The 23,561-nt window shown below is 40.6% G+C and overlaps 1 protein-coding gene across 1 annotated transcript in view; it reads left to right on the top strand.

Annotated features, from left to right (window-relative positions):
- Positions 1 to 17,719: 17,719 nt before the first annotated feature.
- The window catches only part of col27a1a (collagen, type XXVII, alpha 1a), a 72,497-nt gene continuing 66,655 nt past the window's right edge, over positions 17,720 to 23,561 (top strand). Inside the window, exons 1-2 of the mRNA XM_032539663.1 lie at positions 17,720 to 18,169; positions 22,298 to 22,368. Of these exons, the coding sequence (XP_032395554.1) occupies positions 18,117 to 18,169; positions 22,298 to 22,368 (124 nt within the window). The 5' untranslated portion in view covers positions 17,720 to 18,116. The remainder of the gene's footprint in view (positions 18,170 to 22,297; positions 22,369 to 23,561) is intronic.

Raw genomic sequence — 23,561 nt, 5'->3', positions numbered from 1 at the left:
AGTAATAAAATACGTGTGGCAGGGCCCCTTTACACAAAGATCATCTATACTAAAGAGAGCGTATTTCAAGCGGTGCCAATGATAAACTTCTTCTCTCCTAAAAGGGCGTGGCCTTGTTTGAATGTAAAGCAGTCATGTGGATGGATGAAAGACATTTAGCATCACGGAGATTAGTTTTGTTAGGGCGTTCACAAACATTAGCTTACCATAGCTTCTCTGTGTTGCCAGATCTCGCTAGAGTTTGGTTTTGATACAGAAACAGGTCTTAAACAATTTTCTCCTGTTGTGTCTGTCTGAAAAATGCCATTTCAGTGTCAGAATGTTCTGGAGATATGTAGCTTGTGAAGAATGGGTCCAACATATACTTTGGTGACTATGGGGCAAAAGAAATGCTCATAATCTGTGTTCACGTTCACTTCTCCCGTTGAAATCCATACACTTAGGACCTGCCGCCAGTCTCCTAAAGAGGCGTGGCGCTGGCACAGCCCACATGACACAGATACAGGAAACTACTCTGAGTTGGAGCGTTCGGTTGTAAACAGTCTCTAGCTTAAGAAATGAAGGTAGGTGGTTTTAAAAAACTTTGGACAGAGCCAGGCTAACTGTTTCCCCCTGTTACCAGTCTTTATGCTAAGCTAAGCTAACCGGCTGTTGGCTTTAGCCCAGATTTGTTTCTGTTTGTACTCTCCACCAGAAAGCCAAAACAGTAAGCGTATTCCCAAAAATGTCAAACTGCTCCATTGAAAAATGTAACAGTCAGCAAGCAGAAAATCTTTGGTCTCTAGAGATGTTTATATTTTCTCTGAGGTGTGCTGGAGAACATAAACAGCCTGCTGAAAAGCTGTAGGGTTTTTAATGTTACACTCATTCTCCAATGTTATATGTAATCTTTATATTTAACTGATAAGATTAATGTTATTGGATCTATGGGTCCCTTCAAAATTGTTGTCAAAAATGACTGTGGATTGAAGATTTAACTCAAGTGTCTCTAACACTGCCTTTGGTTGCTTTCTAGCAACTGCAGTTGTCTGGAAGAAAGGGTATCTCAAACTAAGGTTGGTGAAGCAACCTTCTCTATTCCTGCTGGCCCCAGATCAGTGGTCTCATTGTCCTCCCTCAGAATGTGATCTTAATCTGAGCTGAATAGAGGTTTGTTTCATGGAGGACTTTCAACCAGCCAGACGTGAGACACACTGCAATAAGCTGCTTTTCACTGTTAAGACTGCAGGCAGAGGTTTCATAGTACTGAGATTTGCAGCTTCTGCTGGTCAGCGGCTTTTACTGGTGTCTTTTATCCGTGCATTGTAATACTTTTTATTGGTCTTCCTGACAGAACTTTATTTTGTGTTTGTAATTTTCTTTTACTGAAATTCTTTTCCAGCTTCAATTTTATTTGAAGGAGCTTTCAGTTGATGCTAACAGCTTCAGAAAAACATGTCTGTGCAGTCCATTGTCTCATATTGCGAGAGAGAAGCATTTACTTTGTAATGATTATAGCTCTGACTTGGTGTGCAAAGCTGTGTGAGCTCTATTCTTGTACCAAATGATTCTGTCTGTCTGATCAAGTGCCTGGTTTTTGGATTATTGTATCTCGCTAACCCTCTTATTTTGCCTCTCTTTTGTTCTTCTTTTACATCTTGTAAGATGCTTTCTCACTTTCACTGCTGTCTTTCTCACAGTCTTTTGCATGTCTGCATCCACACACCAGAGACCAAAAGATTGATGTACAGACCAGACACTATAAGCAGAGACTGTTTCCAGTGGCTCCAGAGATGTTTTAGGGCCCGGTGTGATGTTGTTGCCCAGCCCTTTCCTCACTGGTTAGCTGCTATGTTAGGAATGCTGGACGTGCATCTCTATTGTCTGGTCAAAGGGTCTTCACTCATCTCATTTGGCTCTCATCCATAACAACCTGGCCACTGCTGGCAGAACATTTCATTTCTTAAAGGGGCACACCAATTTTACACATGAAGCTATCCGGAGAAGTATACGCCAGCCTGTGAAAACAAGCTTTTGTAAAGTCTAAAATGAATCATCAGGACAACATCATCAACCCTTATGTCATTATGGTTATCATGGCGTGGGCTTGGAGGCTTTAAACTTGCAAAAGAAACTATTACAAACTGGGGAGCACAAAGTTTAAAAGATGTGGCCATTTATTTGTCAGGGGAGGTTCTAATGAAAGATGTGATTGAGGTGTATTATGGGAAAGGTTTTTGGACCCATTCTAGAGGCTAAAAGTCACAAAATCTCTAATTAAGGTAAAACAAAAATGCCCGTTTGATTATTTATTTTAAAGAAAACACCTGAAAATACATTATTGCTGGGAGGAACTTTAGTGGAAATTCACTGTACCATTTCAGAATGTGTCAATTGTTTTTTCATTATAAAGGTTTTCCATCTGTTGTGGTGTCTTTGTAAACATCAAAAAAACATTTTATTCCACAGACACTCCACAATCTGAGTGTGTCAGTGGCAAAAACAGCACTTTGAGTGGTTGTACATTGATGGTTCATAATTGCTCCATAGGATTATATTGTAGCCTGTTTTGTGGCTGCAGGGCTTTTGCTCAATACTGGACCATTTTCAAAATTGGTTGTCCCCATTGGTCACTTACTGTAGACAATGCAACATGGTAACATAGGGTTCAGGTTAAAAATAATTAAGAGCTAAAGATTACTATAAATGCATTTCCTATCCCCTTTCCTCTAAATATTTCTATAGAAAGGAAATGACTGCAGCTTTAGAAATACTTGCAGAAAAGTTGAGTTGTAGCCTACTGGTTCAGTACCGGCTGTGTGTGTGTGAGCAGTGTTGTGTCTTCTCTAGCAGGGGGTGCAATATTTAGCTTCAGGGGTGTCACTTCCTTTGATGCATATTTACAGTTTATGTTGTACATACAGTGCGGACACACCAGACGCACCCACATGCATTCCTTCTTACCCTGTGGCAGACTGACTGTAGTCTTTTAATGGCAGGACAGCTCCACCCTTTCAAGTACAAAGTTGTAGATTTTATGAATATGTTGGATACTGTATGTACTTGTTTTTGTAAAAGAGCCTTAATTTCATGTCACACGTGTCAACCCTGTGACGTTCTGTAGTTGATTGTGCTGTTTCTGTGCAACTGAGGCTGAAGGCTATGATCCTGCTGTGCCAAAATATTCCCATATGGCAACTACCTGCAACAATTTACAGATTTACACAAATACTTGGAAGTGGAGTTGTTTCCAGCACTGCAAAAGAATAACATGAAAAAACGCAGTATTAACATAAAATTATTTTTCAAACTGTAAATTGATGTTACAAATGTAGAAGTTAAAGGAGTTTAAAATGGGTGATGTAAGTCTAGCACAAGACTGACAACTCTGGATTAACCTAACCTCATACATACACATCTGATTGACACCTTGTGTGCACCCAAATTATCATAAGCAATATTATGGTGAGCCATGAAATGACCATACATACACATGAAACTATAGGTATAGTAGGTTGTTATCCAATTTCCTAAATCCCCCTCTACAGGTGTAAGAGATGCATTGTGACAGAACATGAGAACATATGCATTATTATCTTTAGTTCACATATATTGAGTAAACAAGTTTGACTTTGTAACTGTTGTCTACTTTATGTGGTTTAACAGATAAAGATAAGTGGACTGCAATTATGTAGCATTTTTATCAAAAGAGTTTTACAATTTGCCTCTTGTTTACACATTCACAAACCCAGGTAAAGCCAAGATCGAGCAACTATTGCTTTATAGTCAACCATATTCATTTGAGTTTAACTAAAATATATATGCATGTTTAAGAAGAAGAAGGAGGCCAGTCTATTGTTTCCCGACTTAATATGTGAAGTGAATGGGTTTAATGGGTTTCATGGATATAGAAGTTGAGAACAATACTGCCACATAATATGGATACTAACAGCAAACAGTAAAATAGTTCAAGTTGGTCTCAATTACAACAGCAGTAAAAAGAATTCACACATGTGCATGTATTGTTTTGTGTGTCTTCCCTTTCTAATCTATGAGGATTTGACATCAAAACTTACTATGAGACTGCACACATACAAGCATACAGAAATATCTACTGTCTGGGAACTCTGTCCCGGAATTAAAGCACTGTGCATATGATCAAGAGTGATGCTTGCAAAATATGAGCATGTATAAACACACATGTTCACTTAGCGTAGAGTACCCTGTGCAGAACAGTGCGGGCATTGGATTCTGTGGCAGGGGCCATATTTTTTCCATCATGTAGAAAATATGAGGACTTCATGCGGACTATCGCTAATCACGTGAGGAAGGAGCCTCGTACACAGAAGGTGCTTTCGATGTTTGTGTGTCGGAACGTAAACAGATGAGAAAGTCAACAGGCCAGGCTTAGGGTAGAGGAATGAGTTAAAAAGCTCATCTTTCATCTCGAGTTAAATGAAGCCTTTTGATGGATGTTTTCTGTGAAACGAGTCTCAGTGATGCCTTAGTGAGTGCCCTTCATAAGGCAGAGCCCTGGCTCTACACAGGAATGCTGTTCTAGTTGGAGGCAAACACGGGGAATTCTCAAAAGTCCATCTGTCTCTTTCTGACCTGTTTGGATTTCTGCAGGAAGTTCAGCTAGCGAATACAGGTGTGACTGTACTATGATATTAATGAGTTTTGTAGAAAGGCCCCATTCAAAATAGGCCCTGAAAAAAGAGAGAAAAAACACGCGGCCCCACTGGGATTTCAGTTGAGCTTGCATCCTGCAAGGAAGGAGTGAAATCAAATTTTATAAAATGCACACTTATCTTCTATTTCAGTTGCCTAAACCAGAACCAGCACAGGACAAATGTCTTGGTGCCAGTTTTTTTTATGGCTGAAAAAACATTTTCTCCCATAACCGGAACTAAAAACCAGGAAAATACTCTCTCTCTCGCTCTCTTTCTCTCTCTCTCTCTCTCTCTCTCTCTCTCTCTCTCTTCTCTAATATATATATATATATATATATATATATATAGATATTGCACACATAAACTCAAAACACATAGACAAATAGAAGTGCCCAGAGGCATTTTACCAGACTCCAGCTTTAGACAAGCCTGTCATTAAGGTTTGGTTTGAGACAAGTGTGGCTGTTCTAGCCAGGAGGCTTCATATGAGACAAGGCTGCATAAGACTGAATCCTTGTTGTAAAATGACAGTGGCCTCCGCCTGGTTGCTGGTTCCAAAAATACACAGCTGGAGATGGCTAAGCATTGGGTTTGGGAACGTATATATAACGTTAATTATTACATATGCTAAAGAAAAATATAGCAGGCTGGTGCTAGCTACTAATTTTCTTTCTGTGTCTTGACTATTAGACTTTCAGTAACAAGCCCTCTCCATGTACAAGAGGATTATTGGATTATTGTATTTGTTTAGTTGCTTCTTGTTTTGGAAATGAATTGCAATATTTTCCATCTGTTGTTAAGGTTTAACTGTGTTCTGTGCCAAGTGTGTGTGAACAATCCAGATCTTTTTCCAATATCTAAATGAATGGACTGACTGATTCTGCAGCATGCAATGTGCACATACAACCACCAGAGGTAGCATTGTTCCTCCAAGGGCACATCACTCTCAAGCGTCACATGAACATTTGCAGTCAGATCTGTATTTAGGCATGTCAATGAGATGTGCACTTTGCTAAATCTATTTTAAAACCTCAAAACAATATTTCCCTCCTAGTTGTTGACATTTCCTGAGAACATTCAGACCCGTTTAAAGCGGGTTTCTAAGTCTGAAATACTGGTTGTGATGCTGCTGGTCGGTCAGCAGAAGACGCACATCTTTCCGGCTCCTACACTTCCACCTACGTACGTTGTGGTGTGGGCAGCTTTTGGCCACAATCAACTCTCTCTCAGAGCTTTCATTTATCTTGATCCAGGAAAAAATGGAAGATAGTGAAAGGGTGTGTGCATTTTGTGCCAAAATAGAAGACGGGAAAATAACTTAATTATTATGAATGAAAGGAGGGAGCCTTCATAAAATGAAAGAAAAGACATTTAATTAGAAAGGAAATGAGTGAGAGATTAGAGGGACGAGAATAACAATGCAGGGAGATAGCTACATAAGGTAAGAGCACATGAGAGGCAGCACTGTGCCCTTCTTCTCCTCCTCTAGACCTTGGAGTAACTAACCATGAATCCAGCTTTTGTGATGTAACAGTGTATTGACCCTTGGAGGGGCCCCAGACCAAAAGAGGGTGTTTACTTGAACACGAAAGGAGCTCTAAGCGTTTCACAGCCTCCTGTTCTACAAGAACTGCCACTGGAAATGGTACTGGAATGGCCCCGTCTCTCCTTGGCTCCCTCCCCCCCACAGAAATAACAGAAGTACATAGAGAGTGTATTCAACGTAAGTATAAGTCACTCCAGCTACAGTCAGTCACATGTGCCTGAGCCGCAGATTAACATGGCTCCGTGTACACTGGGAGTCTAGTCCAACACAAAGCAAAATCATACTGTCTGTCATTAGCTTTAAATATCTAAGAGGTTAAACGAGCCTGCCTGCGATCAGGAGGTTAAAGATCCCCAGACAAACTAAGAAATCAAATGTTGAATAAAATTGAAACGCTTTGACTTCCCTTAGTTCTTATCATTTATTTTTTCGAGCAAAGTACTCCACTGTCGTTGAACCAGTGTCAGCGGCTGATAAGGAAGATGCTGAGTATTGTGCTTCACGTACATGCAGGACGATTGTATGCAAAACTACAATTACTGTTATTTTCTCTTGGTACAAATAGGCTTAAAATAAGAATAACATAGAATAAGATTTTTTCAATTAACTTTAAACCACTTAAGACACCCAAGCACTCACAGAACTCACAGAAAAGCCTGCATTGCAGAAACTGGGGTTACACAAGTATTGTGTCTTTTACTGTGGTAATTTACTGTATGCCCTATCCTGCATAAATTGACCACAGTGTATACAATTGTGACTTACCAGTGTTACAATCCCCCTATCAGGCTGAAATGTGGAATTTTCTCCAAAGGTTTCACCCTTTATCTTGTAAGTCAGAGTGGATAAAGAACATTTGAAATAGAAGAGTATATAATAATCAACATGCATGACAATTTTTAAGTTGTTTATTAGATATTTATGCTTTTTTTTAATTTTACGCTTATAATGGGGCTACGTCCTACAAAAGGTGCATTGGTGCATTATTCCCCAATGCACAGCACCAGATATCAAAATGGCCTCATTCAGATAAGCCTTTCCCATTACGAGGGACAGCATGAGACTTATCATTTGTCGTTCACTGGATGAGAAAGTGGAAACCAGCAGAAACACACAATGAAGACAATGTGAGGCAAGATGGTGGAAATGTGCAATGAAAGCAGTTACAGTTATGGACCAAGCTCCTTTTTCGGTCCAAGAGAGGCAGTTATTCATACTGTGTTGTAATTATTTCCTAAATATTTTGATTATTGGATTGCTTCCAAGCTTGCATCTGTTTTAAAGCTGAGCTGTTTTTTTTTAAATCATCATTTCCAGTTTCTAACACTTATTGAGTCATAAAACCATTCAACAATGTTTTACAGGAAGGGAATTATGCAGATTTGATTTGACCACTGCAAGCTTATACAAACAGTCTTTGTGTCTTTAACATCATAATGTTTTCAGCTGGAACAAAATAATATGACTCTTAACATTACCTATTTGGTTAACAAGCATGGGATAATGAAATATTTGGAAAAGGTGCTAATTGAACAACAAAAAGTCTGCAAAACATCCTCTACAAAGTTGTGCTATTGTGGTGCTTTTAACCAACTAAAACGTTTTGTCATCCAATAGTCCTGTTTCACAGATGTCTTTGTGGGGACATCATGTTGAGCTTACCCTCCACACCAAGCAATTATCCCACCATTCTCACAGTCTCCGCATCCTAAAGGTTGGAATCTTCTGGATCATTATCATTTATATGCTCTCACAGGGACGTGCCTCTGTGCATTCCACTGGTAACCTGAAAAGACTCCTCATATTTTACAACAAACGCACACAAAAAAAGGGGTTTTGGGGAAGAAGAATGATGGCTCTTAAAAAAAAGAAAGAGAGAAAAACTCAAACTCGTTAGCATTGTCCAGGAAGGTAGGGTTCCCAGGAACAACATTATACCACGAGTTAACAACCAAGCTAGTGGTGGCTCTGTGAGGCTGCACCTAAGCAGTGCTATGAGATAAACACTAACATCAGCATGCTAACATGCTAACAGTGACAATTCTGACATGCTGTTGCTTAGCAGGTAATATATATTAAGTTCACCATCTTTGTTTAGCTTGTGAGCATGCTAACCTTTGATAATTAGCACTGAGGTTAATGGCAAATGTTATTAGTGTTGCAGGTAGGTCTATTTGGTCATTTGACTTAATGATGGCACAAGATGGAAATTCAATGGATCACCAAAGTCCGTAGGTATTCATCTCGTGGGGAACATGAATATCTGCTCCAAATGGCATGGTGATCCATCACCCTGAACCAAAAATGTCACCCTGTTGGTGGCGCTAGAGAAAAGGTCAGGGGATCCTAGCACCTATGAGGATAAATAATCTGAAAACTATAAAGATTTGTACATTTTGAGCCAATCTATCTGGTAAACGTAAACTATACCACTTCACTGAATCAGTGAAACCGTTGACCTACTGGTGATGCTAGAGGAAAAAGTCAGAAGATTCACCTTCTAGATCCTCTAGAGGAAATTTAGTCAGAAGATCCCATTGCCAGCTCTACAGCCACACTGTAAGCATGGCTAAAAAGATGAGGTAATTTAGGGACATGAAGTCCACGTACTTCAACAAACAGACCTTAGAGATGGGAGTAGAAAGCCGCAAAGGGCAAGGTGCAGCTCTCAGATTAGAAACTATAACAATTAAGGGGTGAGATCAGCAATAGGTGCTCATTAGTGCAGAAGAAAACAAGCATAGTGTCATGTTTCTCTCATCCTACAGCCATTCCATACTGTGTGATGGTTTAGCAGCAGCATGGGTGATGTCTGTCTATAATGCCTAAAGGCACTGTGGGTAAACCCAGGAAACTTAAATATTATTATTACTAGTAGACTATTTATTTTGGCCAGGGAGATGTGTAAATGTGTAAAGGTGTAACAATTTGTTAGAATAATTGACAGTCTGGCACTAAGAAGAGAGTGAGAAGGGTTGAGTTCTGAAAATTATGCAGCAGGTCCTATTACTGTAAGTCCTATTAAACTATTCAATTATTGACTGAATGGCATTCATTCAAGCACTCGCGTGGTCCTCATATAGTGTCCAGCCTCAAATTCAGTATCCACCATACTAACGCCTCACTTTGTGCTCCCACATTTACTTGCAACTCCCACTCATGTACCACCTACTTCTTGGCCATGCCCACTTCAAAGGGCACAAAACTGCTAAATGAGCAGGCAAAGGTTGCCAAATGAACGTTTAAAAGTCAGGAAAATACCAGCTTGTCGCAGATCTGCAGGCAGGCATCTTTGCGCCGGCATGAAAAATCCCTATAACTGACAAAGTGGCTTTGTTCGTTTTCTGGCACATTGATTCAATCACTGCTGTTCCCATAGCTTTTTAATGGGGAAAATACCTTGCGTTTTTATATATATACTCCAAAGTTACAATTTAGGGTTATTAGGTTCGGTCAGAGGCATGTTTATTGGATGGGGTGGCTTCCTTTTGCATTACATTACATTACATATCATTTAGCTGACGCTTTTTATCCGAAGCGTTTTACGATTACTATATATGTCAGAGGTTGCACGCTTCTGGAGCAACTAGGGGTTAAGTTTCTTGCTCTGGGACACAATAGTTGAGGTATAGAACCCAGGTCTCCCACACCAGAGGCATGTTTCATATCCACTGTGCCATCACCACCGGTTCCTTAATATTTTTCTAACTACACGGAGGGAGGATCTTGGTGTCAAGATGATAGAAGATGAACAGGAAAAAAGCACAGAGCAAGGCTTCTCTCACTAATTGCACCAAAGTGGTCCAAAGTCTTCTTTTAAATGATAGATTCAAAAATCAGTGTGGTCTTTATTCCTACCACTATGGGATGTGTGGCTTGGCTTGGCTTGGCTCTGCACAGAAGTACAGATTCAAAAATCTACAGTATCCAAAAGAAATCCCATTGGCCAACCAAAGTCTGTAATATTAAATAATAATTAAAAGGTTTGCTAAAGGTCTTTTGAAACAGTTGTTAAGTGTAAATGTCAGAAGATGAATGTTTAAATAGCTTGGAATATAACATTAAACAATTATAGTCAAGACAAGTTCTTGTATATGTTACTGACTGAAATTAAACAAAATGAATATGACTGAGTACTGAAATAAAAAAACTGTCTGATGGATTCATAGCGCTATGAACTTTTTTACTGCTTTTCATTTTAAACACAATATTGCAAGTATTCAAGTATCAACAATATGCAGTCGTCTCTCACAACGGACCCTATCAAGAAGGATATTTTATATTTGATCATACCCTGACCTAAAATACAACATTCCTTATGTGATTCATTTAGGACTATATCTTTGAATAAAACATGTCCCTTTTTATTTACTCTGTTTGAAATAAGACAATTTTATACCTCTGCAATACGAAAACTAAATGTCCTCCAGAATGAAAAGCCTCTGTATACAGTGATCCAGCCCTTCAACTGGAGGAATGAACTTGGCCTGAGAAACACAGAATGACAAGCATTTTTCAGTCGCTATTTCTGCTCTTTTACATGATATAAGCCTTCCTATTGCTTGCCAGAGGAAATTAAATGTTTATTATGTAGCCCTTAGGGCTTTTGCAGCGAGAATTTTAGTGGACTTAAAGAAAGGATAAACTCTTCCCCTCTCCCCTCCAAACTTGGCTTCCTCTCATGGCACAGGAGAGGCAGGAGGTGGAGGTAGGGTCACAGAAATAGCAAAAGAGAACCAGCATAAGGAATGAAAGAGGAGGAAAGGGGGTAAACGAGTTAAGATTGGCAGAAAAGTCAGAGCTTTGCCAAACACGGGCCTTGGCCTACCTGCTTCCCTGGATGCACATCTCAGTACAAGGACCTGCTAAGCCTAAATCAGCACTTCCATTCACATAGGACATCTCTGCAGCATGTCAAAGCCACATGACCTCCCAACTGGGATGCTTCCGTTTAGATGAATGGATCCTAAATTGTTTCAAACTCTTTTCCTATAGAGGCTTTACAAAATGGAGACCCTATTTATTTTTCTAAATAGCAGATTTGAAAAAAAAATGGTCTTCTTATCTGTAAACCTATAAGATATGTCATTAATGGAAAGCTCTGTGCTGCAGGCTAAGAGAGGTACAGTAAGCCACATTCTGCTGTGTAAGGATTCCAGGCTCCAAGTAAGGGTTTTTTTTAATAAGAAGAAACATTCAGGTTTGCCATACTAATAGTGATGGCTTGTGTCACAATCCAGAAGAGGAAGTTATCTCATTAATGTGGACAGGACACAGGGTCATATGGCTATATTACTTCTGTCCATAGGAAAATTCTCCAATTTCCTGCAGTCACTGCGGCCACAGTGAGTCAGATAATATCCCATTATCAGAACCATCTGAAAGTAATTCCCAGTCACAGCCACTGGCCTGGAACAGTTTTGCTTAACAGGACAGTTAACAGCAGCAGTTCACAATTTTGTGTACAGAAACACACCCATTCAGTGCATCTGCTAATGTAGTGTGCACACAAGCTGCGGCATTTACCTGTGGTATTACATTATCCAACATCCGATCCTATGGGGTAGCAGTAGCTCAGTTTGTAGAGAGTTGGGTTGGGAGTCTGGTTCAAGTCCCCGTACAGACCAAAGTACAGAGTGTGGACTGGTAGCTGGAGAGATGCCAGTTCACCTCCTGGGCACTGCCATGGTGCTCTTAAGCAAGGCACCTAACCACTCACTCTGACATCTCTCCATTAGTGTATGTAGAGCATGTGTGTGTTTTAAGGCTTGTGTGCAGTGTGTAGTAACAACACAGTGTAAATTGCAATTTCCCCATAAGGGATCAAGAAAAAAATATAAATTATATAAAAAATTTAATTTGCACTTAGATCTAGAGTTTTTCAGTCAGAGATTTGTAAAAAGCTCAGCTCAGTTACTGTAACTTAAAGGAATAGTTTAACATTAAAATTTGATTAAATAGATTGATGCTAAACTCCTGTCTGAAGAGGGTGTGAATATTTGCCTCAGGTGAAGACGAGTAGTAGCTAAAAATGTAAGTGAAAGACCATCTTTTTAGAGGAGAGGGGAGACAGAGGAGCTGCTGGTTAGTTGAGTTGAGGGGAGATCTTCCTCAAAATGCCCCCCTTATGTTCAATACTGGTCCTTTAAGATTATCAAAAACATTTGTTTTATGATTCCATGGAGGCAGTGTGATACCTCTCTGCTCATCTGTTTCTTTTCTTGTTCTGTAATATTCCAGCAATGTGGGGAATATGTTGTATTTCTTCCAATTTGGCTCGTGTCAGGAAGGAGACTATGGCTGATGGGGGGTAGGGTGAGCCATCTCTGGGATGCAGAAACACTGGGTCTGGTGTAGGACCTGGTTCCATGGGGGAAGTGGATACAGCATCATAATGACCAAGCCAAATATTTGTCTAGTCCATATTCTGAGAACATAATGAAGTCCTTTTACAGAGGGCATCATTGGATTTTGAACACTGATTTTACGCCAGTGAGAGCAGGTTTCACTTGGCCCTGCTGTTTCCACTTAGGCTACCCAGGTCTCTGGTGGCCCAATCCAAATCCAATACAGAGCCTTGTGTCCAGAATAAGAATTAATTATGGCTCTTTTGAAAGATGATAAGCAGTGAATTGGAAATTGAAATTGGATTTAATCAAGGCATGAATTGCACACTCAGGTAGGATTTATACTGTGAACAAAACAGAACCTGCCTGGCATATAAAATAAGGGTTTGTTTCTCCTAATGTATATGCTGTCAGGGTCTGCTGTTTATGGAGGGAGGAGCTTGAAAGGTGGAATTTCACAGCACCCAATCCAGCCAATTTCTTTCTCACATCTAAGACCCTGCTTACTTGAGCACACACTTACAGTATGTATATACAGTACATCTTCTATACACTCACAAAGGTGCCGACTTACTTTCTAGTGTGCTGCGCCTTTCTGAGTGTGCCATGCTGGTCCTGTGTCAATATTCTATCTGACTGCCAAAATATGTGTCAGGAATGAAAATAGGCAAAAGCTATACAGCCTCTTCTGCTCCACTTTAATATATTGCAAGATATTTCTCCTGCATAGCCAGACTATTTCCACAATGCTGTTTTAGCGCTAGAGATTGGTCTGACTACACCAGTTGTCATTCTACTATAGAAGGAAAAATTACTCTATTTCTTTAAACCAATCACAATCATCTTGGCCAGAGCTGTCCAGGATGCAACAGTGGTGCCCTGCACATAGTGTGGGTAGGGAATTTGTTTTGCACGTGGGGAGGTGAGCCCTGACAATGTACATTTTTGTACTGTAATCATTCACCCAAACAACCAAACATGCCTGCCTTATTTCACAATCGTAATCTTAGTCAAAACTTGCCATTTTTAGTGTGTAGCCAGGTTTTCTTTTCTATAGCAAAGATTATTTTGAAAATGGTAACACTAGCAGAAGGGGAGGTGAATGCCACTTGAAATACGTGACCAATGGCAGGCTTATACCTACAGTCTACATCCGGTGAGTCATACTACATGCAGGCTAGTCTGTACTACTTTACTGTTTTATCTCACCCTTACCACTCTCACACTGTATACCCATTTCCCACTGGATAAAAAACCCACTAACACCCATCATCTCCTGAACACTTTGTGCTATTGCAACCACATTTGGTGGATGTGTAGATATGATGTCTGCACGGCCACTACAAATCCGGTGCCATTTTTCCAATAGGTGGTGCTGTAGCAGCGTCATCTAAATATAAAGTAAGAATTGCCAACTTCACACTTGGCAGGTGTGTGGCTGAGGTCCAAAGGTAGTGCAGTATTGCATGTGAAGACGATCAGAGGAGCGGTTCTCGGGAACGTTGCAAGCGGGAACAATGTTCACATGGCATTCACCACTTGGTTCCGCTGCCCCCAAGTGTCCAAAAAATCAAATACTGCAAGTTTAAGATGGTGCACTCCATTCAAAACCTTGACATTTTAGCGGTATAACAATTTTCACATAGTCACCAAGTTGCACAGTAGACATGGAAGTAGCAAATGGTAAAATTATGGAATTGAAAAACATTAAAAGATTTTGTGTCCTGTTGAATATTTCTGGCCATTCTATATTTTTTTTAACCAATAGCCATCACTTAAAATCACTCTCTAACTTTTCGCGACTAGTTTAGACTACCCTCTCTTCACCAAAAGGAAAAAAAAAACACAACCTTCCCCCTCCCTCCTAATAATGTTTGGGCAGTCTCTAAACAAGTTACAGTAAATGTTACAGTTACAGTAAATGTGCATCATTGTAGCACCTTACAACAACATCTCAAGCCTGAACACAAAAATACAGTAATAAAATAACAAATACTGCAGAAATCAATCTAAAAAAAGTACATAGTGGAGGAAATTCAAGTCCATATTTCACACTTCAACAAGCGTGCGTCTGTGTGGTGTTGACACTTTGAATCAAGGGTAGCCAGGTCTGAGAGCCTGCCCCCAAAAGACCTTGTCTCCCCCAGCAGGTTATTCTGGTGTTATTATGAGACTCAACATGCTCATTATGGTTGTGGCACTGCTTTAGGGGTGGCTGTCTACTCTGGTGTGCCAACACTGAAAATGTTTGTGGTGAAGGAAGTGAGAGGGAGAGAGAGAGAGAGAGAGAGAAACAAAAATGAAGGAGAGCAAAAGGAAACAGGGAGAGATGGAGAGGATTTAGCAGACAAAAGTACAAAGCTAAAATAAGATAAAGGAGTCAGCACAGAGCAGGGTGTGACAAATTAAAAGGGAAAAGACAAAGAGACATAAAAAAGGAAAGAGAAAGACCTCGACATGGAACTGAGCGTAATACAAATAACAGCAGACAGCAGCTTGTTTGACCATTTTCCACCTCCCAGTATATCACCAAACCATCCCTACACAGGACGCAGACAGAACCAGGAACACAAATAATTGGACACAACCACCTGTAAAGGAAAAACACAAACCACAGAGACACTCCAAATACACACACATGCACATGTGCGTTCACCCACTCAGCACTCACACACATTCCTTGTATCAACAGTCTTCTTGTGTGCAGTGGAGCTGAGAGGGACAGCACTGTCTGGTTCACCGCTACCACCTCCATAACCTCAGCCACTGCTCAGTGTGAAAACACACCTACACAGAGGTGACTGTCTTTACAACCTATTTATTTGTTAGGTGACATGAGGTTAATTTAATTTTCACACGTGCTCTGGAAACATAGTTGCTTATGTTACTTTCCTTAGGTATTCTAAATTGTAAAAACTACACAGACAATGTAATAATTTTAAAACAAATTCTTGTAGTTTTTACTAAGTTTCAGTCATTTTTACGACTTAAGGTCATCACCTGGAATCAATTCGTGCTGCTAATGTAAAACAGGGATGACATGTAGACCAATATAAACCATAAGAAACATGTGAACACACAACCAGGCCCAGCACCCAATTCTCTAGTATTTTAGTGTGCAAAACACTGTATTGGTTGTTTATATGTATGTACAGTACACAACTCACTGTAAACACTGATATCCAAACAGCCTGTGTTGCTGTTACTCTTGCCGTGCATCAAAGAACCGTCTTGTGTCCTCACTAGGCCCAGGCTGCAATTTGCGCTCAAGGCGCGGCCCAGCACCCATTGGGCTGTGTCCGCCCTGAACACCAGTAATGACCCCTTCCCTATGGGGAGCGTTTGATCTGGGCTGCCTGTGTGCTTCAGCAGGGCCTATTTCTGGAACATGGGGGGGATAAAGGGAGCTTTCAGTCTTGATGCCAATGACCATAATTAAGAAGCTTTAAGGGGTGGCAGTGAGCGCGCTAGCAAGCGCAGAGTTTGTAATTTGGAAGAATACAGCAGAATTGCTGTGGCTCATTGAGAGCATATGGGAGGGTCGGGTGGCACCTAGCACTAAAACACAAGGGACAGAGTGTGTGAAGGGGACTGTTAAAAGGATGTTAATGACTTGCGTCCATTTGCACCCACCCCTGAGGCTGGCTTACCAACGGCCTTGGGCTGAAATGAAGGGAGATTGCCCTCGCTGACACACGTAGTCAGCTCCACCCTAACAGAGTGTCAATCAAGGCAATCTTTCAGTGCCTAAGGCCTCTGGCCGGTCAGCTCAAAGAGTGAGCGCAACAGAATCCAAGTCACTTACATCCTTATTACGTTGTTTGTCCACTCAGGTTGGTGTGTGCAGCATTCATTTGAACAAGCACTTTGCTGTAATTTCGATTCAGTGTTTGGTTCATTTACGTGATAAGATCCTCCGACCAATTTATCCACTTCAAATAAATTTAATTACAATCAAAACAGGGTTGATAGTCCTTATTTAGACACAAGATGATAGTCTGACGCACAAGCAGGTGTGTTTTCCTCAGAGGTAGTTGACATGGGAGTTGTTAGTGCTGTGTGTTCATTGGATGTCCTCCCCAAAATAAAAAAAACATTTTCTCATTTACAACCAGCATCATCTGGCCATGCTATGCAAATGGTTTTGGTTTTACTTGCCTTGGTTTTGAGATGTTTGCCTCCACCCTAATATGATGGATGTGAATGAAAATGTATTTATGGTGCTCACAAGATCAAACTGAATAATTTAAGAAATTAACATCTAGCATCTAACATCTCTCTGGAGAAACCAGGTTCGTGTTACTCTAGATATGGGGAAGACCTTCCTGTGAGGAGGTTTTATTTGAGCCACATTAAACTCATAAAAATAGTTTTTATGAAAACTGTTCACTCCTCTTTTTCCACATTCATTTGGGGAACATCTTGTTAAGCGTACCTGTTCATGAAGCATCTCAAACAGATGATGTCAGTTGGTAATTACCGGCTCTTGTGGCTGTGCGGAGGTCTTTGGTCGCCCTCATCCCGTAGCAGACCATGACCCCTCCTAAGGTAATGGGAGCCGATCCAGGTGCTGCTCCCTCTCCATTAACCCTTCTCTAACACAATAGGCAAGACTGATGTCAACGCCGATGTCTCATTCAGGGAAATGTTTCAAAATGAAGTGGCCTAGTTTTTGCAGCGTTCAAACCACATTGTGACTATACGTGTGTGTGTGTGTGTGTGTGTGTGTGTGTGTGTGTGTGTGAGACAAAGTAAGAGAGAGATCTTTCCACTAAATGATCAAGATCTTAAACATCTTTGTGAGTGTGCATCAGGTTACTCATATATTCCCATGTCCCAAGGGGAGATGAGACACACTTGCCAAGTTTCCAGTGAATAAAAAAAGTTATCCATTGCTGCTCTCTTGAAAAGAAGTGACTCTAATGACTCAAGGAGATCATAGATGATATGCAACCACCCAAATGATTCCACACATTGAGGGATAATAAGGTGGTTGCTTAAGGAGAGTGTAGGCGTTACTGTTCGGCATGGCAGTCTGTATGGCTCTGCCCACCTTGTGTTACCGTGGTTCATTCATACGGTTTACCGGTGCATGCATCGGGCTTTGGTTCATCCATGTGGCCACCCTCTGGAGAAGGCGTGTAGTTGCTCGATGCAACCGCTGGGTTTGTAACTTGACACCTGGCCGTGCGGTGGATTTGCCATCGCTTTACCCACAGAAAGCCTATTTAAAAAGGAAAGGGATGAGTTCAACGCTCCTGACTCCGTAACACCCCTCCAAAAGAACCCAGCTTTCTCTCCGGCGTCCCTCAATCTGGATCGGCATAAATGAATGAAACACAGGGGAATATCGACAGACAATCGCACAGGAAAACTCTCTGTCAAACCAGTCTGCCAGAAGGAATTTATGTCGGGCTTGACAGGCAAATCAACATGAGTTTTTTCCTCTGGAACTTCATCTGAAGCTTGTCAAATGTGTAAAACGGCGACCGGTGTCTTCTGCCCCCCTTGCAAAGGAGTCACGCTGTGATTTACGGTCAGGTTTTTGACTGCCAGGACAAATGAATACAAATGAATTTAGGCACCCGAAGGAGAGATTGCAGAACCTCTCATCTAGACACAAAGTAAGTAAAACATAAATTAAAATATGTTTTGTGTGTGTGTGCTCCGATCAGAGGGTGTTGGAAAGAGCTGAGGTGAGACGGATGACTGGCGGGGACTGTCTTAGAATTTAAAGAACTGCATGCCGCCATGTGCGTAGCCTACCTGTGATGTGCCGGCTGGCTGTGGTCCAGCTCACTAGGCAGGCGTCCACTGGGGACTACCGAGGCTCTGAATGGGGTCTGTTTGAACCATGGTTGTCATTTGTTTGACATGTAGGCCTATCATAACTTTGCCAAAATAAGTCAATTTGTCCAAATGTTAGTTTCTCCTATTTTTTTCTATTTATTATTTTTAATAAATGGATCAAATAGACCAAACATAATTAATCAGATTTAATATTACTATTCTTATCTGTTCACATCTGTGCAAGATAGATTGTAATTGCTCAAAGAAATGTACTTCTTTCAATTGTTTCTTTTTCATTGGACCTTTGCCATAGTGTTTCCTAAACTGACTCATCTGATAGAACAATAAAAACAGGCAATTATTCAGACTCATAGAGTTTCAGGAGAAGTTCATCAGCATCCACTGGAAAGTTTCCTAGATGCTTTCCATGTTTACCCTTTTACGCATTCAGAGCCCATTAACGCAGGGCAGTTAAAATGATGTTGTTGTTTTTTAAGAAAATGATTTTAAAGTTAGCTTGGTAAAACTGTGAAAATCTGCAAGTGACCTTGGTTTTACTACTATGAGACATACAATGCAGATGTTTTATGCATGTGTTTACACGGACACGCCATATGGACCGAAATGCTTGGTCTTTCCTTGGCTACACTGTTGACGTTTATTTTTGGAAGTACATGCACCAGCAAGCCGTTGATAAGTCATCAATGCGTTCATTTATGCATTCATTTATTAATACATGCTTGCTTCAGTCTTATCCTCAAATTGATATTTGGTTTTATTGCGCAGTGAACATCTGGTTTAGTGAATGAATGAGTGGCGAGGTAGTATGGATGCAGTTGTCTAGGGAGTAGGAAAGTCCGGAGATTTGACTCACAGTTCCGTTAGTTTCTCAAACAAGTCTAAATGGTATCCATCAGCTTCATTTATCACACCTGACTGGGCGTTTTTCAGAAACTGTCATTCATTAAGAAAAATAAGAGCTTCGCATCCTCAGAAAACAGTTGTACTACAACTACATCATTTATATAAGATGAGCATGGATTGCGATGAATTTAGGATTCTACCTGCGAGGTGTCAGCTGCATGGAGCATCAGTCATGTCCACATGATGTCGCCCTTTGTGTCTCTCGTGTGGCTTTTCGTATGCAATTATTCGTATGCAATTAATCTTTGGCAATGATTTTGTATATTTTGACAATATTTAAAACTGAAAAAAACTGTATTTTCATATTTAAAATATAATAAACTGCAATAGATACTTTCTGAATGAATCACATACAATTTAATGTTATCTGCTCATAATAATAGTTTGAAAAAGACTCATGCTGCTCATTTGAAAAGTATGTATTGGTCAGGAAGTAGATTTTTACTATTACTTTACTGCAGAGAGAACAGATGATGGACATAACACTGGGATGAGATGTCAGACCCTCTCTGAGGTCTTCCTTATCAGCCTCTGTTAGTTTCAGCTCTTCTGTAGAAATGTTCCACTCTTTGTGTGTTTGTGTGTGTGTGTGTGTGTGTGTGTGTGTGTGTGTGTGTGTGTGTGTGTGTGTGTGTGTGTGTGTGTGTGTGTGTGTGTGTGTGCACTCAGGGGGCAGGATCGCCTTTGGGAAATCCTTTCAGGCAATCATTGAGTAGTCCAAACTTGTGAAAAATAACAGACACTATAGTGGCTTCTCAGTGTTTCGTTCTCCTCAACCTTTCACTGGTCACTGGCCTACAGATGGACTGCTGTTTGAGGAGTGTGTGGGGAGGGGTTAGTGGTAGTTTTTGGGGTTGAGAGGTTAGACTCAGAGTTTAGTCATGGGCAATGAGGTTTAGGAAAAAAGATAAAGACAATTGATGCCAGAAAATACAGCACGGGTTGAGAACACTGGCTTTGAGGAAATCTATACATCTATACATTACTGCTGCAGATTGTTCAATGTGGCACCAGAAATCTTGATGACTGAATTTATTTGCCACTCAGTCACATTTGCAAACATTTTAACCAACATCCAGATACTCTTCATCAGTTTATTGTTGATCAATTTATCCACATTTAGTATTTCTATTAAACGACTTGGCTTTTTGACAGCAAATGAGATGTGTGTGCTAATCACAGTTAAGTTAAGAAGTTAAATGAGTAGAGAAAGATGTTATCAGCAGTACAGAGCAGTGTTCTTCACCCTTCTGTCTTTGAAATGTGAGTTCAGTGGTTCACAGCATAATATATACGTTACAATGTCTGCTTTAGTGGATGACATAGGAGGAGTTATTGTTCATCTGGCCCGTATTTTGTCCACTCAGCTTAGCCGAGAATTCCCTCAGGGAGTCATGTCATAGCTCACTGTTGCAGTATGGAAACCACACCCGACAGGGTCAGTTTTCAGATGTCTGCCATGCTGATTTAAATGTCCATTGTGCACAAATCCATCTCAGTGCAACCGTCTTCTGCTCCCCAGAAGACAAATCCCAACCTGTCACGTACACTTCAAAAAGCACCCTAATGAAAATCTAAACAAGCTACTGAGAGCTTTTAATATGAAAAGCCAAAGAAAACAGTGCAGTTTCCCAGGAAACTCGGTCCAGTTTGCGTAGATGTAAACAGTCTGAGGGACAGAATGAGAGTTGTTATTGCTGCAGTAAAAATCTCAGCATTCATGACTCATTTTCAGAAAGCAGATCTCTCCTCAGCTGATAAGACACTGAATGAGACTGTAACCAGCTGGGAATCCTGGAGATTCACGCTCCCTCTCTCTCTCTCACACACACACACACACACTAAGCAGTCTGAGTAATCACAGCCAGCTGTTTGTGGAGTTGATTGTGATGAAGCTCTACCAGCAACAAGGAACTGGGAGAGAGGCAGACATCAACACCACAAACACACACCATCACACACATACACTTAGATATGCACACACCATGATTATAATCAGTCATATCAGTAGGGTAAGCAGCTCCTGGTTGGTGCAGGGGTTGTTTGCAGAAATATTTCTAAAAAGATCTTAGCCTGGGATAGTGCAGGTAAATATGTTTATGCAACAGTTACGGTCTTTCCCACATTTTATGTATTTGGAGTTGTTGGCCCGCGCCCCTGACTGCCTGCTCCACTCTGGCCCTCGAGCCACAGCTGCTATACACATTTCCTCCAACAATGTGTGTGAGTGGGTGACCATGTGTGTCTGGATGACCTCCAGCGGTAAACAGTGGCTCCCCTGCCTGTCACCAGATCTCAGTCCCCCGCTGAGCTCCCAGTCCACTTTCCAATCAGTCTCCTCAGCTCTGCTGCTCACCTGGATGCAGTGAGCATGTCGAGAGAAAGATCGCTTTGTTTTTGTTTTTTTGTTTTCCGTGCTTTAAACTGTGTGTGTGTGTGGGTGTGTGTGTGTGCTCTTGTGCGTGCATGTGCGTGCGTGTGTATGTGTGTGTGTGTGTGTGCTCTTCTTTGCTCTGAGTTGTAAGTATTTTTGCAGAATCCAGTTCCCATTTGTTATTCACATGGTTTCAGTAGCTAAAATGCAAAACATAAGGTTTTGTTTGAATCTGTGTTTTGGTGGGATGTTAAAATTTATTACGCATTATTATTAAATCCTTTCACGATACCAGTTTTGCAATCTCTCAGTCTATTTCATGATTTTGTAATCTATTAAAACACATGCAATCTATCTATAGACAACTGCAGACTCATGAATTAAAACCCTTAATGCCTTATTAACAACTATACCTAATCAATGTATGTGTTATTAGCAAGTGGGAAACCTTGGGTCAAACATTTATGACTGTAGAAAGGACAAACACTCTTGCAACCCAAATTTTCTCTTATCAATGACATGTAAATAAAGCATTCATTATGATTTGATTTATTATTTATAAAGGGAATATATCACCAAAATATTTAAAAAGTTAAACAATTGTATGTTTCCGTAATGTGTGACTATTGCCTCTTTCTAACGTCTTCTCTTCTCTTCCCCCCAGGAGAGCCCTATTGCTCTGTACCGTATTATATTGTACTTGTTACCTGGGACTTACACAAGTACACTCTGAAGGTAAGACGTCACTTAATGTCACCTCCACTTCACTTCACTTTCTCACCTCTTTCTTCTCCCTCACAATTTACCAGTGGAAAAGCTGTAAAAGTTGTTGGAGCACTGGGGGGCTTTTGGAGTCTTTTCTTTTGACTATTTGGTCATTGCCAGACATGTAAACGCATTGCTATGAAAATAGGCATGACTGTTGGCATGACGACAAGTCTTGAGTAAGCTGAGTGAGCAAGGGAATGATCAGATTATAGATTCAGAGCTGAACGTTTCAGAGAAATGTTGGTCTCAAAACACTTCTCCTGTCTCACTTCTTTGGTTTACAGCATAAGGTAAACATGAAGTAAAGGTCTCTGTTTTAGACATAAGGCGACAACTTAATTTTTATCTTTACAGTGTTTCAAGTGAAACATTTCACGGCGTTTTCACATTTCAGAGTTGCTAGTAGTGATGAACCTACAGGAAATATCTTCCCTCGACGTTTCAGCTCATTGTCTAGCTCTGCAACTTAACCATTTTCTCTTACTGCTCTCATTGCATAGCTTTTGGACTCAGCTGCTGTCTGTGAACATAGTGGAGCATTTAGCTGTTAAAGAGACAGATATTTCCCTCAGGAGTTGTTGGAGACCAATAAAAGAGCTGAAAGAGACTGAATATTAGACTTACGTCCATCAGGTAGACAAAAACTTGACTCTAAATAAATGATATTGTTGCTCTGCAACTGCTTAATGTGTAAATTAGCAACAGTTTGCTAACAAGTTTGCCATATCAATATCACAATTTTTTCCCTCTACAGCCAAGTAGCCACAATTTATTTTATTGTAGGTTTGGTGGAAAAGGTGAAGGGCAGGTTAAGTTATAATCTCCACTGACAGTAATCCGCCCAATTAGGCTAGTTGTTATACGTTTGGGCAGGTTAAAATGTTTTTGGGTGGCTTACAGTCATTTCAGCTACTCTTTGTACCATTTATTTTCTCATCATTTTCCCCTGATGAGACTGTATTGATACAGTCCAGTTAGTTGGCCTCTTCTCTCCTCCAATTATCGTGATTGAGGCTGACAGGAAGTTCAATAGGCCCGTCAAGCACTCACTGAAAACTAATGAAAGCAAATGTCCTCTCAGATCATTACAACAAGGCTGAAACCTTTTTTTCAATTTAGCCTCACAGCTCTGTAATAAAAGCCTTGTAAAAGCTTACATC

The sequence above is a fragment of the Etheostoma spectabile genome, chromosome 16, assembly GCF_008692095.1.
Source record: "Etheostoma spectabile isolate EspeVRDwgs_2016 chromosome 16, UIUC_Espe_1.0, whole genome shotgun sequence".
NCBI classification, from domain to species: Eukaryota; Metazoa; Chordata; class Actinopteri; order Perciformes; family Percidae; genus Etheostoma; species Etheostoma spectabile.
The sequence above is the reverse complement of the archived record's forward strand: the minus strand, read 5'-3'. Positions and strand labels throughout refer to the sequence as shown.